Raw genomic sequence first — 16,606 nt, forward strand, 5'->3', positions numbered from 1 at the left:
TACCAACTTTTTAATTTTTGGATTGTAATTAATTTTTGGGTTATATTTTTCAAGCAAACCCGGACCCTATTGAGTCATGAAAGGAATATCACTGGAATAAAACAACTAATGATTTTGTGAACGATGATGCTCGCCAAGATAATGTAAGTTTAAATTATGTTTTTTTTAATATTCATAGAGTTATATTTATTGTAGTGTCTCTAACGTTTTCTTAAAACAAGAAAAACTGAATGTTGATTTTGAGTTACAAACTCAGCAAGCATCTGGTGCCGCTTCCAATAATGATGGATCGACAATAGTTGATCAAGTGGAGGTGCTACAAAAAGTATTGGGTCAAAGGCATGGACATGAGCGAGGAGTGGGCCGCAAATTGAAGGGGTCGAGGTCATCATCTACTCAGTGCTCTCACTTCAGCGAGTCTCATGCCCCTCTTCAGCGTTCATCGGAACAGATAGAAATTTGGAGAATAAGGTAAAAAAAATTGACTAACCAAGTCAATTTCTTGTCCCAATTTCTTCCACATTCATTTCATCCACCAAATATTCAGATGTCGTCTATGCCTGATATCGACAATATTTATGGAGTTTCGTCTTCTCAACCTCCAGCTCCAGCCAATTCTCCCATGTACGGGGCAGCGCCGTCTCAACCTATGACACCTCCTTGCATGTACGGAGCAACACCATCACCTTATCCATGATCGATTCCACCATTATGCACCTGTCGTATCCCTATATATATGGAGCAAGATCGTCCACATTACCTCCCCAATATCCATGGTCGATGCCGCCGCAACCACCACAACCGCAATCGCAATAGGAAGATAATATGGAGGATGACGCAGCTAATTTAGGAGACTATATTTATATTATTGTTAGTTAATTATTACAATACATTAACAATATGAATATTTGTTATCTTAATGAACTAATTTGAATATTTAATATAATATTTTTATTTTTTAAAAATAGCTGTTTTTAATAATTTAAATTTTAATTAATTATTAAAATATATTTTTTTTTATAAACAAAATAGTATTAGGGCGACACATCGACAAAAAATATTTACACACGAAAAACTTTGGGGTGGCATCTAAAATTTTAGGTGTACTTTATTATGAGGGACATAATAAGGGCAATTTTTATGGTCTTTAGAAGTAATATCTATCGCCCATAAAAAAAATTTTGTTGTAGTGATGCGCTGCAATGTTATGCAATAGTGTTGCACTAGTTGGAGTTGAAGGAGAAGATACTCGTCAGAGTTAAAACGTGATTGTTGGAGAAGAAGAGGGAAATCATTGGAGAAGAAGAAAATACAATCTATTTTGGTAGAAAAAGAATGCGTATGGATTTGAGTGTTTTTTTTCTCTTTACTTAAAAGGATATTTTGCTTTATAATATCCCCAGGTTTTCAAAAGGTCTCATTTACTCATATATTTCACTTTTTTTTATGCCCTAAATAAAATTGAAAAACAATTAATAGAATTTCATGAGGGTGGGAATGCTATCCCCAACTCTGCCCATATTTATGGTGTTGTTACTCATCACACCATAATAGACTCATCAAAAGTATATCACTCAAAAAAGAAAATATGGATGTTCCTCAAAAAAAGAAAAAATAAATAAAAAAATGGACGGCAGATGAGAATATGAAACGTTGCAGCACGTGTTTTTTTTTTTGTTGGGTGAGAGCATTTTGAGTACTTATTATGGTCGGCGGCAGTAAGGATCCATTCATATGTTTTTCGTTTTATTATTATAATTGAGGAAGTAAGTAACCTTAAAGTGATTTGTACTTATTTTATTTATTTATGATAGTAACAAAAAGGAAAGGAGTTGATTGGGATCAATATAATAATAAGTGTGCGTACGTTATATTACTTAATACTTAGGAAAAGCAAATGGAGAACCGCGTATAAATTGTTTGAGTTAATGTAATCTTAATACAATTTTATAATGATATTATATCCTTTGAAACGTGTATGTAACTACTTAGCAGTAAGAAACTTTATGTTTTCAAACTTGTACTTAGCCATTGATATCCCTAATTTAAGTCTAATTTAAATTTCTTAACTTTTTCCTTTGTCATAATAATAATAATAATAATAATAAAAGATACAAAAAAATCTCAAAGAAACCCCATGTGGGTGATATAAATATAAATAGTTGAACTTTTGTCTACACTTTGATATTCCGATTAAAAAATTAAAAATCTTTATAGTTGGAACAGTACATGTGTGGTTTCTTTTGTTTAAAAAAATGTGAAACAATAGAACTAGTAAGTCATGTATCATTTTGCTTTCTTTGTTTGAATACTTAACTTTTTATTTTTAATCAAAGTAGTTTTTGAAAATAAGATAACAAAACTATCTCTTTGTTCTCTATAGTTGTGGCATTAATAATCTCTACTTACAAAAAATGACGGAGCCAACATAATTAAGTGGGGCCAACTTTTAAAAATATATATACAAATATTATAAATGTATATAATTTATGTATTTTTTTTAATTTTAGGGGCAATATATATTTATATTTATTATTTTAAAAGTACCTTTTAATAAATTATTTGTATAATTTTTGTTCCTTTGTTTTGAAATTGAAAATATATATATAGCAATGTGTTTATCGAATATATTAATTTTACAATAACGCGGGAGATACACATAAATCTATAAAAATAATTTGTTTTATAATATTTATTTCTTAAAAAAATTAATAAATGAATAAACAAACATTTATACAGAGTTTTGTTTTATGTGTTCATTACATAATCAAAATTCAACAAAATTTATTTTTATGAGGAAACATATTAATAATAAACATTTTGGTTTATTGTTTTGATTATTTATTATTTTTGTTATGAAGTTTAAAATTATTATAGAGATTTCTATTTGAAATGGACGGTCATACGTGCTCAGTGGAATAGAAATGTGTATTTGATGCATGCACATATGTTTATTTCCTTATAAAATTGATGAGCTGAATATTATACCATATTAATTAAGGAAAGTTAATACAAAATATTTAAAACATTTAAAAGGAAAGTACCACATATTATATAATGAATACAATATCTATATATATATATATATTTGTTTGAGGTATATTTTGTATTATTAGTATAATATGAATCAAAGTATTAATTTAGTATATTTATTATAATATAGTACCCTAATAAAAATAGCCCTTTTTAAAATTAAAAATATTAATTTAATGAAAAATTCAAATAAAATCATAAAATTTCATTTTGATTTTGATTAAAATCTAAATACAATCTAATTTCATGTTGATTAAAAATGAAATTTTTATGATTTTTATTTAGATTTTTCATTAAATTAATGTTATTTTTTAGTTTTTAAATTACATGTGTTTAATTATTTATGAATTTAAAATATGTTATTTATTTTTTTAGGAATTATTTTTTTGATTTTTTTCCTAAAATTTTAATTAATTTTAAAATATTTAAAAATAAAAAATAGACAAATTGGAGGTTGTTGTAACGCCTTCCTAATCGATGACCGTTATACTGTGTATTTTAAATAGTGTTAGACTCGCTAAATAAGTTATCTTGGCCATAACCGTATAACTAAATGTGATTAATGGTTTAAGGTTAAAAATTTTGGTCAAAAGGTATAATCGGTTCATTAGAACGTTTACTTCCATACATGGGATCCCAAACTACATTAAAAAATGTTAATTATATATAATTGAAAAGTCACAATCAACCCACCTAAGCAGCAACATAGGGTTTGACCCTAGTTCCTCTGAGAAATCCCAACCGTGGTGGTCGAGCAGCCACATATGTACACATCGTCACTGAAGCTCTCCAACTCAAGGATGGTCCAGCTTCCTTTTCCCCTTACCTGCACCATATAGAACTCGTGAGCCAAGGCTTGACAAGAAAACTTAAACATATTCATAAGCAGTTAATAACACATCACCAAATCATAATAAGCATGCCTAGCAGTGATAACCCTACTCATGCATGCATACCATTCATATAAATGATTGCAGTGTCATATGGGGCCAATAGCCCAAGATAAATGATCAATGAATCATACTGGGACTCGTTGCCCAAAATACATGATTAATGAATCATACTGGGGCTCAACGCCCAAATACATGATTAATAAATCATACTAGGGCTCAGCACCCTAGGATATGAGACTAATGAATCACCTCGGGGCCCTTTTGCCTTATCCTTTGTATAACCAGCCTTGGAGCTGACCTAGCATACCTGGCGCTATAATTTTCCACGACCAATAAGTCGGTCAAGCGTATGTCACACTCCTAATTAGGCATAACCATATCGACCAGCGCTCAGCGTGCTATTGCCGCCTTTAACTTATAAGTCAATGATTTTCGACCAGCGCTCAACGTTATTGTCGTCCTTAACTCATAAGTTAATGTTTTTCGACCAGCGCTCAGCGCTATCACCATCCTTGACTCATAAGTCAATGCTTTTTGACTAGTGCTCAGCGCTATTGCCGTCCTTGACTCATAAGTCAAGCCTTTCTCAATCAGATAATGCAGACAAGCATATATCATATGTTAAGTATCCAGATACAGAGCATTCAACATGCTTAATCAACGATCACAAGCATAATCATAATCATGCACATTCTCAAAGGCCCAAGCTCTGATCAAATCTATATTCAACATCCAGGCCAAGCCCTAATCACATACATCACGTATTGGGTGTAATTTTCTTACCTTTGGTCCAAGCACAGGTTACGAATGAACGACCCTCAAGCATGATTTTGGTTCCGAGCCCCTAACGATATCCTAGTCATAACCATAATATAGAATCTCATCAATAATAAGTGAATAAAGTCTTCTGGACCTAGCCTTCAAGGCGTCGAATCCTACTAAATCGGGTCGTAGGATCGATCCGAGCCCTTAGGTTTTGAGTTCCCGCACTCAAAACCTTCATTGGTCGAAATACTCTATTTATGTCGCGGTGCCCCCACAATTAGAGTCGCGACTCTCACAAACAGAGAGCCCAGCCCCTAACTCCTCTAGACATGGGTCGCAGCGCAGCTCCACGAGCGCGGCGGTGCGATAGCGATTCAGGCAGCCGCACAGGCTTCTGGGTTCGTGAAGGCTGTGGTGCCCTAAGAACAAGGTCGCGGTGCGACCCCACGAACCCAGTTTTCTCTAATCTAAATCCTCCCAAAATTCACCCCAAAACCGCACCAAACTCACCAATCAATCTCACAACATCCCTAGAATGTCCCAGGCAACAAAACCCGCCATTCAAATGGATCAAAAACTCACCGAACCATAAAATCCAAATCAAACTTAAGAAACTCAAAACTCAAAACTTGGATTTACCTCTGATTAAGTCGTTTCTCAGCTAAACTCTCCAACTATCAAGATTCTAATCTTCCCTAGAACCTTTATGATTCTAACCTTGCTTGAATCTGAGCTCTAACACTCGAGTTTCCTTCAAAAATGCTATCAAGCGTCAAAAAGGAGAACAGGAGAGAGAGGGAGAGAGTGTTTGAACATGTTTCTGTTTTTATCAAGTTACTTCAAGCTTAGCTAGCCTTAAGCAAATCACAAGGCTCGGGGTACCCAAAAACGTCCCCGAGGGTAAAATAATCAAAATCCCCAATATTCCCTCCTGATCTCACTAACTCCAAATATATCCTCAAATATTCATTCCCAGTACCCAATATCTCGGTAATGTACTAAATACCCAAAGCACCCCTTGACTCACCCCGAGTCGAGTATCGGTCTCGTTGTGACTGTAACGCCCTAAACTCCAGGGACCGTTACGGTGTGCCTTTTTAAACAGTGCTAAACTCGCTAATCGAGTCATTTGGTCATAATCGTGTAACTAAGTATGATTATCAGTTTAGGGTTAAATTTTTTGGTTAAGATATAATGTTTCATTAAAACGTTTACCATATACATTGGGATCCCAAAAATATAATTTAAAGGTTAATTACAACAAAATATTTACAACCGGCCGATCTAAGCGGAAAAATAGGGTTTAACCCTAGTTCCTCTTTAAACCCTCGGCCGTGGTGGTCGAGCAGCCACATATGTACACATCGTCACTTAAGCTTTCAAACTCAAGGATGATCCAGTTTCTTTTGCCTTTACCTGCACCACATAACACCTGTGAGCCAAAGCCCAGCAAGAAAACTCAATATGCTCATCAGTAATATCATGTCATCAAATCATAAAGTGCATGCCTAGCAATAATAGGCTTAATCACGCATGCAAATAAGTTCAAGTAATGATGGGGTATCCAGGATAAGGCATCCTGCCCTCCTGAGTGGATGACTATCAAGTCAATCCTAATCAGATAAGTGATTTAACACTGGTGGTTCCAATAACCATGCTGTGCTTATAGCCCTAAATAGAAGAGTGACAGTTGCAAAAGTCACTAAGGTGGGTTCCGTTCCCCTTGCAAATAAGTGATCACGTCACTAGCTTAAACAGAATAAGTGATTGATAAGCAAGTCACCAATGCAAACCAATCAAGTGACCATAGAGTCACTACTGTGGGTTCCGTTCCCTCTAGCCATGTGACGATACGGTCATCTAGGCCTTCTGGCCCCGGCTCTGAGTAACTAGTCATAGAACTAGGTAAGCGCTTTTAGTTTTCATCGAACTTAGGGTCGGTCTGGAATTAATGCTCATAATGAGTCATTCAATGCAGATGTCGATTAGATCTAATCTTTTATATGCTCTACGTTCATGACATTTATGCCGCTCCTGACTCTTAGGTCAGTGACACACGACCAATGCTCAGTACCTTTGTTGAACTTGACTAGTAAGTCACAGCTTCACAGAAGGATCTGACACCATTGACGATTCTGACTAGTTAGTCAGTGCCACACACAAGTAAGCAATGCTACCAGGCATATAATATATGTCAAATATCTGAATATAGGGCATTCAGCATGCTTACTTAATAATTGCTAGCATAATTAGGATCATGCACAAACACAGAGACTCAAGCTCTGATCAATCTCATATTTAACATTCATGGCATGCCCTAACCACATGTTTCTCGTGCATCACATTTAAACACTCGACATGCCTCAATAATAACCATGCATGTCATATACGGGGTGCAGTTTTCTTACCTTTGGTCCAAGCATAGGTTACCAATAAATGAGCCACAAGCACAATCCTGATTCCAAGCCCCTAGCAATAACCTAGTCATAACCATAAACGTGATCCAATGAGTTCAAGTTCTAAAACCCAATCCCGGAACTAAAACCTAGCCTCCGGAACGTCGAATCCCACTAAACTGGGTAGCAGGAACGATCCTGAGGCCTAAGGTTTGAGTTCCCATGATCAAAACATCATTTTGGCCACAAATGGCCTCAAGCGTCGCGGCCCCACTATCCAAGCGCCGCGGCCCCTAGGCCTTTCAACAACCTTCACCTTCTTCATCGAGCCTGGGCCGCGGCACCCAAGAACAGGGCCGCGACCCAACCACGAACCAGCCATTTTTCCTCGATTTTACCATTTTAAAACCTTCCAAAAACTTATCCAAACATCTCCAAATCCAAAAATCAAAGTTCCCAAACAACCCCATGATTCAAAATCAACAAAACACAGGCTTCAATTCATTCAAAAACTCATCAAAATACAAAATCTAATTCAAGCTTAAAAACTTTAAAAACTTAGAACTTAAAACTTGGAATACCTTTGATTAAGTTGTTTCCCAACCAAATCCTCCGGCTAATAAGCTTCTAATATTCCCTAGAATCGCTATGCCTCGATCCTCGCTTGAATCTGAGTCCTAGAACTCAAGTTTCCTTCGAAAATGTGACCGGGAGACAAAATGGAACTTTGAGGGAGAGAGAACTTACTGAACGTTCTTTTTATTTCTTAACATGTTACTTCAAGCTTGAGTAGCCTCAAACAAATCCTAATCGGGGTCTCGAAAATGTCCCTGGGGGCAAAATAGTCAAAACCTCCAGAATTTTCCCCTGATCTTACTAACTTCCAAATTATCATCAAATACTTATTCTCCTTACCCAATAACCCGGTAATGCTAAATACCCCTTGACTCACTCCGAGTCAAGAATAAATCCCGTTGTGACTATTCCACTAGCTTACCTCCTAGGATCGTCTCGTGCTGAGTAACCCTAGTATAACCAAATAATAATAAAGCACCACACACATATCACATATATGCCAAATATGCCCAAAATGACAAAAATATGAAAATCACCCAATTAATCAGAAATAGATTCATATGCATATTTAATACACCAAACACATGCATATAATCATTTAATAGCATAATAAATCAATTATGGCTCCTGGCCTCCTAATCAAGGTCCTAAGCCTTATTAGGAAATTTGGGGCATTACAGTGACTTTCCCACTATCTTGCTCCCTAGGACCGTCTCGTGTCGAGTAATCCAAATATATCAACATAATGATGTGGTTCCACACATATATCACATATATTCCAAATATACTAATAATAAGCCAAATTACGAAAATTATTATTTTAATAAAAAAACGGGCTCACATGCATATTTAATACACCTAAACATGTATATCAAGTCATATTATAATATAACTCACATAATCATATAATGATACACATATATATCACATAAACATATAATTTCCATAATTTGCCATTTTGGCTCCCTAATCAAGACCGTAAGCCTTATTAGGTAATTTGGGACGTTACATTTACCACGTGCCACATAGGGTTAGCTTTAATAGTTGACTTAACAACATGGAGTTAAGTGCAAGAAAATCCACTACTTAAGTAGTTTTGTCGTCAAATTTTTTACATGGATATTTAACTGCAAGAACTATAACTACTTGAATAATTTTGCAGTCAAAATTTTTACATAGGTATTTAACTGCAAGAATTGTAACTACTTTAGTAGTTTTGCTGCCATTACCCCTTATTATTATCCCACTATGACCGTATCCAATGAGAGATGTAAAAATTTGTATATTTGACACAATTTTTTAGCACTATGCTCCAATGCACAATTGTAAAAACTTATTAAAAAATCAATCTTTCATTAATACTCATTTGATATTTATTGAATATATACAAAAAGTAATAATTTTTCTTTATATTTTATTACTAATAGTTAAAGATAATAATAAAATAATAAGGTAAAAAGTCTAACATTTATTGATGATAGATAAATATAATACTAAAATAATAAAAATAGTATAAAAATAAATAAAAAAGTGTAGCATTTATGGTGATGCAAAATATAAATCGTGATATATTATGTGCCAAATTTAGCACAACTTTGGGCACACCATTGGAGCAAATATTTTCCAGAGTGAACTATATTTTAACAATGCATCACCAATTTAGCATACCATTGGAGAAGCTCTAAAGTAATAAAAATAGTAAAAAAAATCTACATTTACATTTAATGTTATACTAAAAATGATATAAAAGTAAATAAAAAAAGTAATTAATTAATGATGATCCAAATATGCATTATGTTATATTATGTGTCAAATTTAGCACAACTTTTGGAATATGTCAAATTTGACATAACTTTTAGCACACTATTAGAGCAACTTTTTTTATTTTTATTTTTAAATGGAGTTAAATTGTACTATATTTGACACACCAATTTGACACTCTACTAGAGATGCTTTTATAAATAATTGTATTTAACAATTTTAAATTATAATAAGTATAGTCTATTTTAAATTCAACTCTAGTAAGTTTAGTAGGTTATTCAATAATCAACTTTAGTTGTTACATCCCTGATAAAAAAAAATAGCAGTTATATTGTTTGACAAACTCTATGATTAAGTGATTTGGAGATATATAATTACTAAAATAAAGAATATTTTTAAATATTTAATGAATATAAACATATTTTTAAAATTGAATATTTATTTTAATATTATGTTTTCATATATTTTTAATATTTTTAATTATAAAATGTGAAGTGCTTTGTACTAGTTTTAGATTTTCTTCATAATTTTAACTTTTCTTCTTGTTGCTAAATAATTTTTTTGTAAAACTTTTTGAAAAAATAAATTTTAACTTTTCTAAATTTTTTTTACCAAGACCTAGATTATAAATGTGATACGATCACTACTAAATATATCTTTATGTATAAAAAGTGTGTATTTAACGATTTTTCTTGATTTTAAAGGTTTTCTTTTTTAACTATAATGGAATATTCTATATATTTAACGGAATATATTTTTAAAATTAATTAAAACAAATATTTATTATTTATATTAATATAAGTTCAAATATTATTATAATAATATTTAATACAAAACTAGATATTTAATAACTATATTAATATAATTTTAAATTTTATAAAATACCATTATTATAATAATGTATAATAGAAGACTAGATTGTTAATAGTTATACTAATACATTCAAATGTTATAAAATATTATTATAGTAATACTATATAATATATATTTATAATTTGGTTGAATAAATATTCAGTAATTATATTAATATAAATTTAAATATTATAAATTAATTAATCTAACTTATACAAATATATATTCATATTAAATATTAACAAACATTATAAATACATTATATGTAAGTTTATCAAAGAATAAACAAGTTTCTTCTCCAATCATTGATGTGTAATTTGAATAATATCATGAATGTTTTGCACCTTAAATAGTGCAATTTGTGATCTAAAATGTTATTATATATTTTTTTTAAAATCCTATACAATGTTTTAGTTAATTTTTTTTAACATGTTTATGTGATTCTTTTATACATAATATTATTTATTTACTTAAAATTTATATGACAATCTTAAAAAGTTAATAAAAATAATTAATAATATTTGTTAAATAAAACTAAGCAATTGTACATTGTACTATGACTGAGGACGAGTTTTTGGAGTTAGCGCACCCTCACGGGATCGCGACCCTTTTTCTCGACCATTGTACCATATGTGTCGCCCAGGTCATAAGGGGCATGATGACTTGACGTCATCCTCACCTTCCTCCGGCTTATCACTAATAGTCTAGTCAGGGTTCCAAACTCAACGGAGGCTACTAAACACGAGGGTTGCGCTCGTTGGACTTAACCCAACACCTTACGACACGAGCTAACAACAACATGCACCACCTGGGTTTGCATTCCCGAACAACTTCATTTGTGAATTTCATAGTAATATAAATACATGTCCTAATGTAGGACTGGTGCCAACAGTTCATCGCGGAAGAAATGACTCATTGAGCCGAGATCACTAGCTAATATTAATATAATAGAAAATAATTGTCTTTTCTGTATACTTTCTACGGTTTCGTTGCTACCGCAGGCTTTATGCAGTCAATCGAATCATATCGGATCATATATATATATATCTTCAACACAACATAGATCATCGAAAGGATCTTAGAGACCCACCAAAGCATGAAAGCCTAGATCTTTTCAGACAATAGATTCATATTCGAAGAGTATATAACCGCATGTATAAGCTCACACTAACCCGCCAATTTGAGATTCTATTCAGGATTTTTCTTAAGAGGTATCGAGAAGTAATTGGAATGAAATAATATCGATTTATACAGATATATTTATACAACTAAAGAAAAAAAATTTATACATATACAGAAGAAAATATTCTCCATGCTTGCACCTAGTATATATTAGCATTTTAGATTTTTATTTCTTTAAAAAATTATGGAACTCGCATCTTATTAACAAACTTATCTAATATTCTCGTAAATCTAATGTAAGATTCTGATGTAGAATTAAATACTACTCTTTTTACGATGTCAAACAATCACATTGTTATTTTTACCTTCATATTAATCTGAAAATTCTGAACCTCTAATAGCAAATAATATAAGTGTTTAAATTAAATAAAAGGTATAACAAATATTATTATATACTTTAACATTGATTTGCTGCTAAAAATGCTAGTGTGGACGCCTTTATTATACTATGGATAATTTTATTTTTTCTTTTAGCGTGTTTATTACGAGTTGGAGAGAGCAATGCAATAAAACTCAAGAAAACATTGGAAAAACAAACTTTGAAAAATGGAATTCTCTTGCTCTGACTCTTCCCGACTCCGACCTTTGCCAGACTTTAATGACTCTATGAGCCAGACTTGACCACGTACCTTTGGACCCATTTGTCATGACCATGGCCCAATCAAACCTTTTATTTTAGATTAATTTTACAATACGAATTTCACACGTACCAAAAATCCACTCCCAAACAACTTAAGGTGGTCATTATAACCACATTACACAACTTTTTTTCAGAGAGAGACCGGCTATTAAAGATAGGAGGAGGCAAGCAACAAGAAGCACAAGTTGTGATTTTTGTTGTTGTTTGGAGTGGAGGAGAGAGGCCCTTTCGTTATCTCATCTCATCATCTTCTATTTTCTTTATTTTGGCCACTCTGTTCTCTTCACATTCATTCATCTCTACCCTTTTGCGAGGGGGAGACTCAGACTCATACCGCTGAGTTTGAACAATTCTTGTCTTCTTCTTTATCTGGGTCTCTAATGGCGACCTGGGTCTTATCAGAATGTGGTGTAAAACCCCTTCTTAGAATCTACCCTCAACCCAGAACAGGAATGCTGTCGAACTCAAAGCCCTCCATTCCGTCTAGTATTAGGACATTGCCGGTCTGTAAAAGTAGCAAATTGGGTTTTTCATTGTCCTCCTCAAGTGGGTTTAGAGGGCAGAATTGGAAACTTAATGTGAGTGCTCCATTGAGAGTCTCCGATGTTGGTGAGGAAGGTCATGAGAAACGGCAAGTGGAAGATGAAAGTGGGTTCGACCCTGGTGCGCCTCCTCCATTTAAGTTAGCTGATATTAGAGCAGCCATTCCGAAACACTGTTGGATTAAGGACCCATGGAGATCTATGAGCTATGTTTTGAGGGATGTCGTCGTCGTTTTTGGTTTGGCGGCTGTGGCGGCTTATTTTAACAATTGGGCCGTTTGGCCTCTGTACTGGATTGCTCAAGGGACCATGTTCTGGGCTCTTTTTGTTCTTGGCCACGATTGGTAGTTATCATCTCTTTTCTTGTTTTTTTGTAGTTTTGTAACTTTGGTTGAGACGTTGATATCTTCATTGGGTTTACATTAGGAGAATTTACTGTAATGTAATTGGATATGTAGCTTTGTTCTGTTTGAAGCAGATTTTGGGTCATGTTTGTATTTTTTTGGTAACTGACATGATTATGCATTCTGTGATTTTGGGTATGAATGCTTCAATTGTCTGGTTTTTTACAGTGGTCATGGAAGTTTTTCAAATAGCGCAAACCTTAATAGCGTGATGGGTCATATTCTTCATTCTTCAATCCTTGTCCCATACCATGGATGGTTAGTTTTCAAGAAAATTCCCTCCACACATACACAAAGGATAGAATCTTTTTTATTATTATTTGTCTAAGATATTCTTAGCGTGTGTTTTGAGTTTACATTATTGCACTCTTCATTTGTTGTTACAGGAGAATAAGCCACAGGACTCATCATCAGAACCATGGACACGTAGAAAACGATGAATCTTGGCATCCAGTAAGTGTGTAACTGCTTATATGTGTGTGTGTGTGCGTGTGTGCCATGCATGAACTCTATCTTTTCAACCACGGGTTTAGTGATTTATATCATTTGATTTTGCAGTTGTCTGAGAAAATTTACAAGAGCTTGGACAAGGCTACCAAAATGTTAAGGTTCACCCTGCCCTTTCCTATGCTTGCTTATCCTTTTTATCTGGTAAGCAGTGTTATTCACAGCTTTGCTTCTCTTGTTCTATAAGTTCCATTTTTGTTACTTTACTAGCTTCTTAGCTGGCGGCTTTGAAATCATTTACAGTGGAGTCGAAGTCCCGGAAAGAAGGGTTCTCATTTTGACCCAAGCAGCGACTTGTTTGTTGCAAGTGAAAGGAATGACATCATCACCTCCACTGCATGCTGGACTGCCATGGTTGCTCTGCTCGGGGGGCTTTCCTTTGTAATGGGTCCTGTTCAAATCCTTAAGCTCTACGTTGTTCCCTACTGGGTAGGTTTCTTTTCTTTATGCTTGAAACAATTCCTATGACCTTGGAAGAAAATTCCTCTTGTTTTCCTCCTCTGATAGTTTCTATTACAGATTTTTGTCATGTGGTTGGACTTGGTCACTTACTTGCATCACCATGGCCACGAGGACAAACTTCCATGGTATCGTGGAAAGGTATTGGGACTGGATCTTTTTCTTCTTTTTCTTTTCTTTTAGTATTGAATCACCTCTCTCATAAGAAATATACAAGGAATCTTTCAACTTGGATTATTGGGTCAACATAGCAAAACCAACCAAAGTTAATTGCTTTAGCCATCTTATTAAGTAAAGTTTATTTTTCAAAACAGGAATGGAGTTATCTAAGAGGTGGACTAACTACTCTTGACCGTGATTATGGATGGCTCAATAACATTCACCATGATATTGGCACTCATGTTATACATCATCTCTTCCCTCAAATCCCACACTATCACTTAGTGGAAGCAGTATGTATCGCTTAATTGTTTTGATCTTGGCAACTCTCATTTTTTTATACAGTTCTAATCTTGTTATAAAATCTTACCTTAACAGACAGAGGCAGCTAGGCCTGTATTTGGGAAGTATTATCGGGAGCCAAAGAAATCTGGACCTTTCCCCTTTCACTTGCTTGGAAGTTTAATAACAAGCATGAAAAAGGATCACTACGTGAATGATTCAGGGGATGTTGTTTACTACCAAACTGATCCCAAGCTATATGGGCGTTTTCCATCAGACTCTTCCACATGAAGTAACCCCTTTAGGTATGAAGATTTCAAGGTCTAAGCAATGAATTCATTTGAGGTCTGAGTTTAGCTATCCAACTCTGTTTTGCACGACAGCTTGGGACGGCCTTTTCTGCCCTCACAATTTTCCTTCTTCCATTGGCCAAAACGGTGGCATCTTATAGATAGTATCTCGTCTTATGTAATGTTGTTAACTCTGCTTTCACCAGTTGTGTGTGTGCAATGCAATTGTGAAATAAGTTTTTGCATTGTTTTATCTCGGACTTCTCTCTCTCTTGCTCTCTCTCTCACTCTCTCTCTCTCTTTATCATATAGTTTATATTTATATATGTATATATATTAATTATTGGTGATTAGTATTGAAAAGGACTATGCCACATCATTGGACTCAAAAACTTCAATCAAACGGAGTAACTAGTGGACTGAAATTGATATAGGTAGGTAGATGTGATAGGAAAATGCTATCATGTAATATGATTGGTTTCTATTGATATTTAAGGATATGATTGAAAAAATAAACATGCATTTTGAAAAAATAAACATCATTTTCTTTATTTAACTTAAAAACGTTGTGAAAGACCAAAAATTCAGTAAGTAGTTAATAAAGTTGAGCATAAATAACTAGTTCTTTTTAGCAAAAATCTATACGTAATCTAAAATATTGTACTTAAATTAGTAAGTATAGTATTTTGTGGTAAAGTCACTAAATAGTTTTTTTTTGCAAAATCATATTTTATATTAATTTTGTCTTAATTTTAATTAATTTATAAAATTCCAAAATAATATTTCTAATTTTGAAATCTTTTTAAAATAACAAATAATTTAAAATTTATAATATGAAAAAATTATTTAATTTTACTTAAATTAAGTTTTAGAAAATTATATAACTTAAATTGAATTAAAACTTAGTTTAATTATAATTAAACAAAATTTTCATGTTAAAACTTTTAAATTATTTTTTAATTTAAAAATAAATTTGTAATATTAAATATTATAAATATATATATTTTTAGATTTTTATTAATTAATTAATTAAGACAAAATTGATTTAAAATGTGATTTTTGCAACAAAAAAAACTATTCAGTAGTTTAAGTACAACATATCAAACTGATTATTTTTACCCTAAAAAGACTATTTAGTTGGCTAAGTACAACCTTTGAGACTAGATACTAATTTTAACCACAAATTTCCACTTTATTTGCTTGCACAATGAAATATTTAGCCCATGAAGATAATAATTGTAAGGTTTGGCTTCACAAAATCAATTGATGGGGACACTTGCTTTCAGATGGTATCTTTGGTACAGCAATTGATTTGAACATTTACTATAATAATAAGTATATAAATAAATAAAGTAGATAGTTTAACCCTCAAGTATTCTCATCAAATCTCAACCCTCTAGTAGCACAATGCTACTTATTGTCATATATACAAAGGCTAGGGCTAAGTTTCGTTAAGCTCCATTTACCTTCTAGGATTAAAAAATTCATTTTAAAAGTATTTGGGTAAAATATAAAAAGTTATTTTGGGAGAACCCAAAAAGAATTTTGAGAAGCTATTTTTTTTAACAATGTTTGAGAAGCTGTTTTTTAAATTAGAATAATTTTAATAAATTCAAATTTACTTAGAAATTTTTTTTATTGAAATCTAAATATTTTGAAAATAATTTTTCATTAAAAAGAAAGACCTTTATATGATAGCTATCAAAATAGAAAAATAAGCTACACACTTTCCTTATTTTATGCTTTTAGCTATAAACAAAAATAAAAATTTAACCAAACAAGGCCAAACACTAACACTCCCTTTCAAAAAATAAATTAAAACTCAAAGATTAGTCATTCACTACAAAAAAATATATGTTTTTTAG

At 32.7% G+C, this 16,606-nt stretch overlaps 1 protein-coding gene across 1 annotated transcript; it reads left to right on the forward strand.

Annotated features, from left to right (window-relative positions):
* The first annotated feature begins 12,256 nt into the window (after positions 1-12,256).
* On the forward strand, positions 12,257-14,994 carry LOC133798260 (omega-3 fatty acid desaturase, chloroplastic-like). Its single transcript, XM_062236497.1, has 8 exons — positions 12,257-12,984; positions 13,213-13,302; positions 13,431-13,497; positions 13,603-13,695; positions 13,795-13,980; positions 14,071-14,151; positions 14,325-14,462; positions 14,548-14,994. The coding sequence occupies exons 1-8, from the start codon at positions 12,479-12,481 to the stop codon at positions 14,740-14,742; spliced, it is 1,356 nt and encodes a 451-aa protein (XP_062092481.1). The 5' UTR covers positions 12,257-12,478; the 3' UTR covers positions 14,743-14,994.
* Positions 14,995-16,606: the final 1,612 nt, after the last annotated feature.

The sequence above is a fragment of the Humulus lupulus genome, chromosome 8, assembly GCF_963169125.1.
Source record: "Humulus lupulus chromosome 8, drHumLupu1.1, whole genome shotgun sequence".
In the NCBI taxonomy this organism is placed as follows: Eukaryota; Viridiplantae; Streptophyta; class Magnoliopsida; order Rosales; family Cannabaceae; genus Humulus; species Humulus lupulus.

Coding starts and splice junctions, on each gene's coding strand:
- LOC133798260 (XM_062236497.1), top strand. CDS start 12,479: ATGGCGACCTGGGTCTTATCAGAATGTGGTGTAAAACCCCTTCTTAGA. Junction 13,303..13,430: donor CTTGTCCCATACCATGGATG/GTTAGTTTTCAA, acceptor TTGTTGTTACAG/GAGAATAAGCCACAGGACTC. Junction 14,152..14,324: donor TTCCATGGTATCGTGGAAAG/GTATTGGGACTG, acceptor TTTTCAAAACAG/GAATGGAGTTATCTAAGAGG.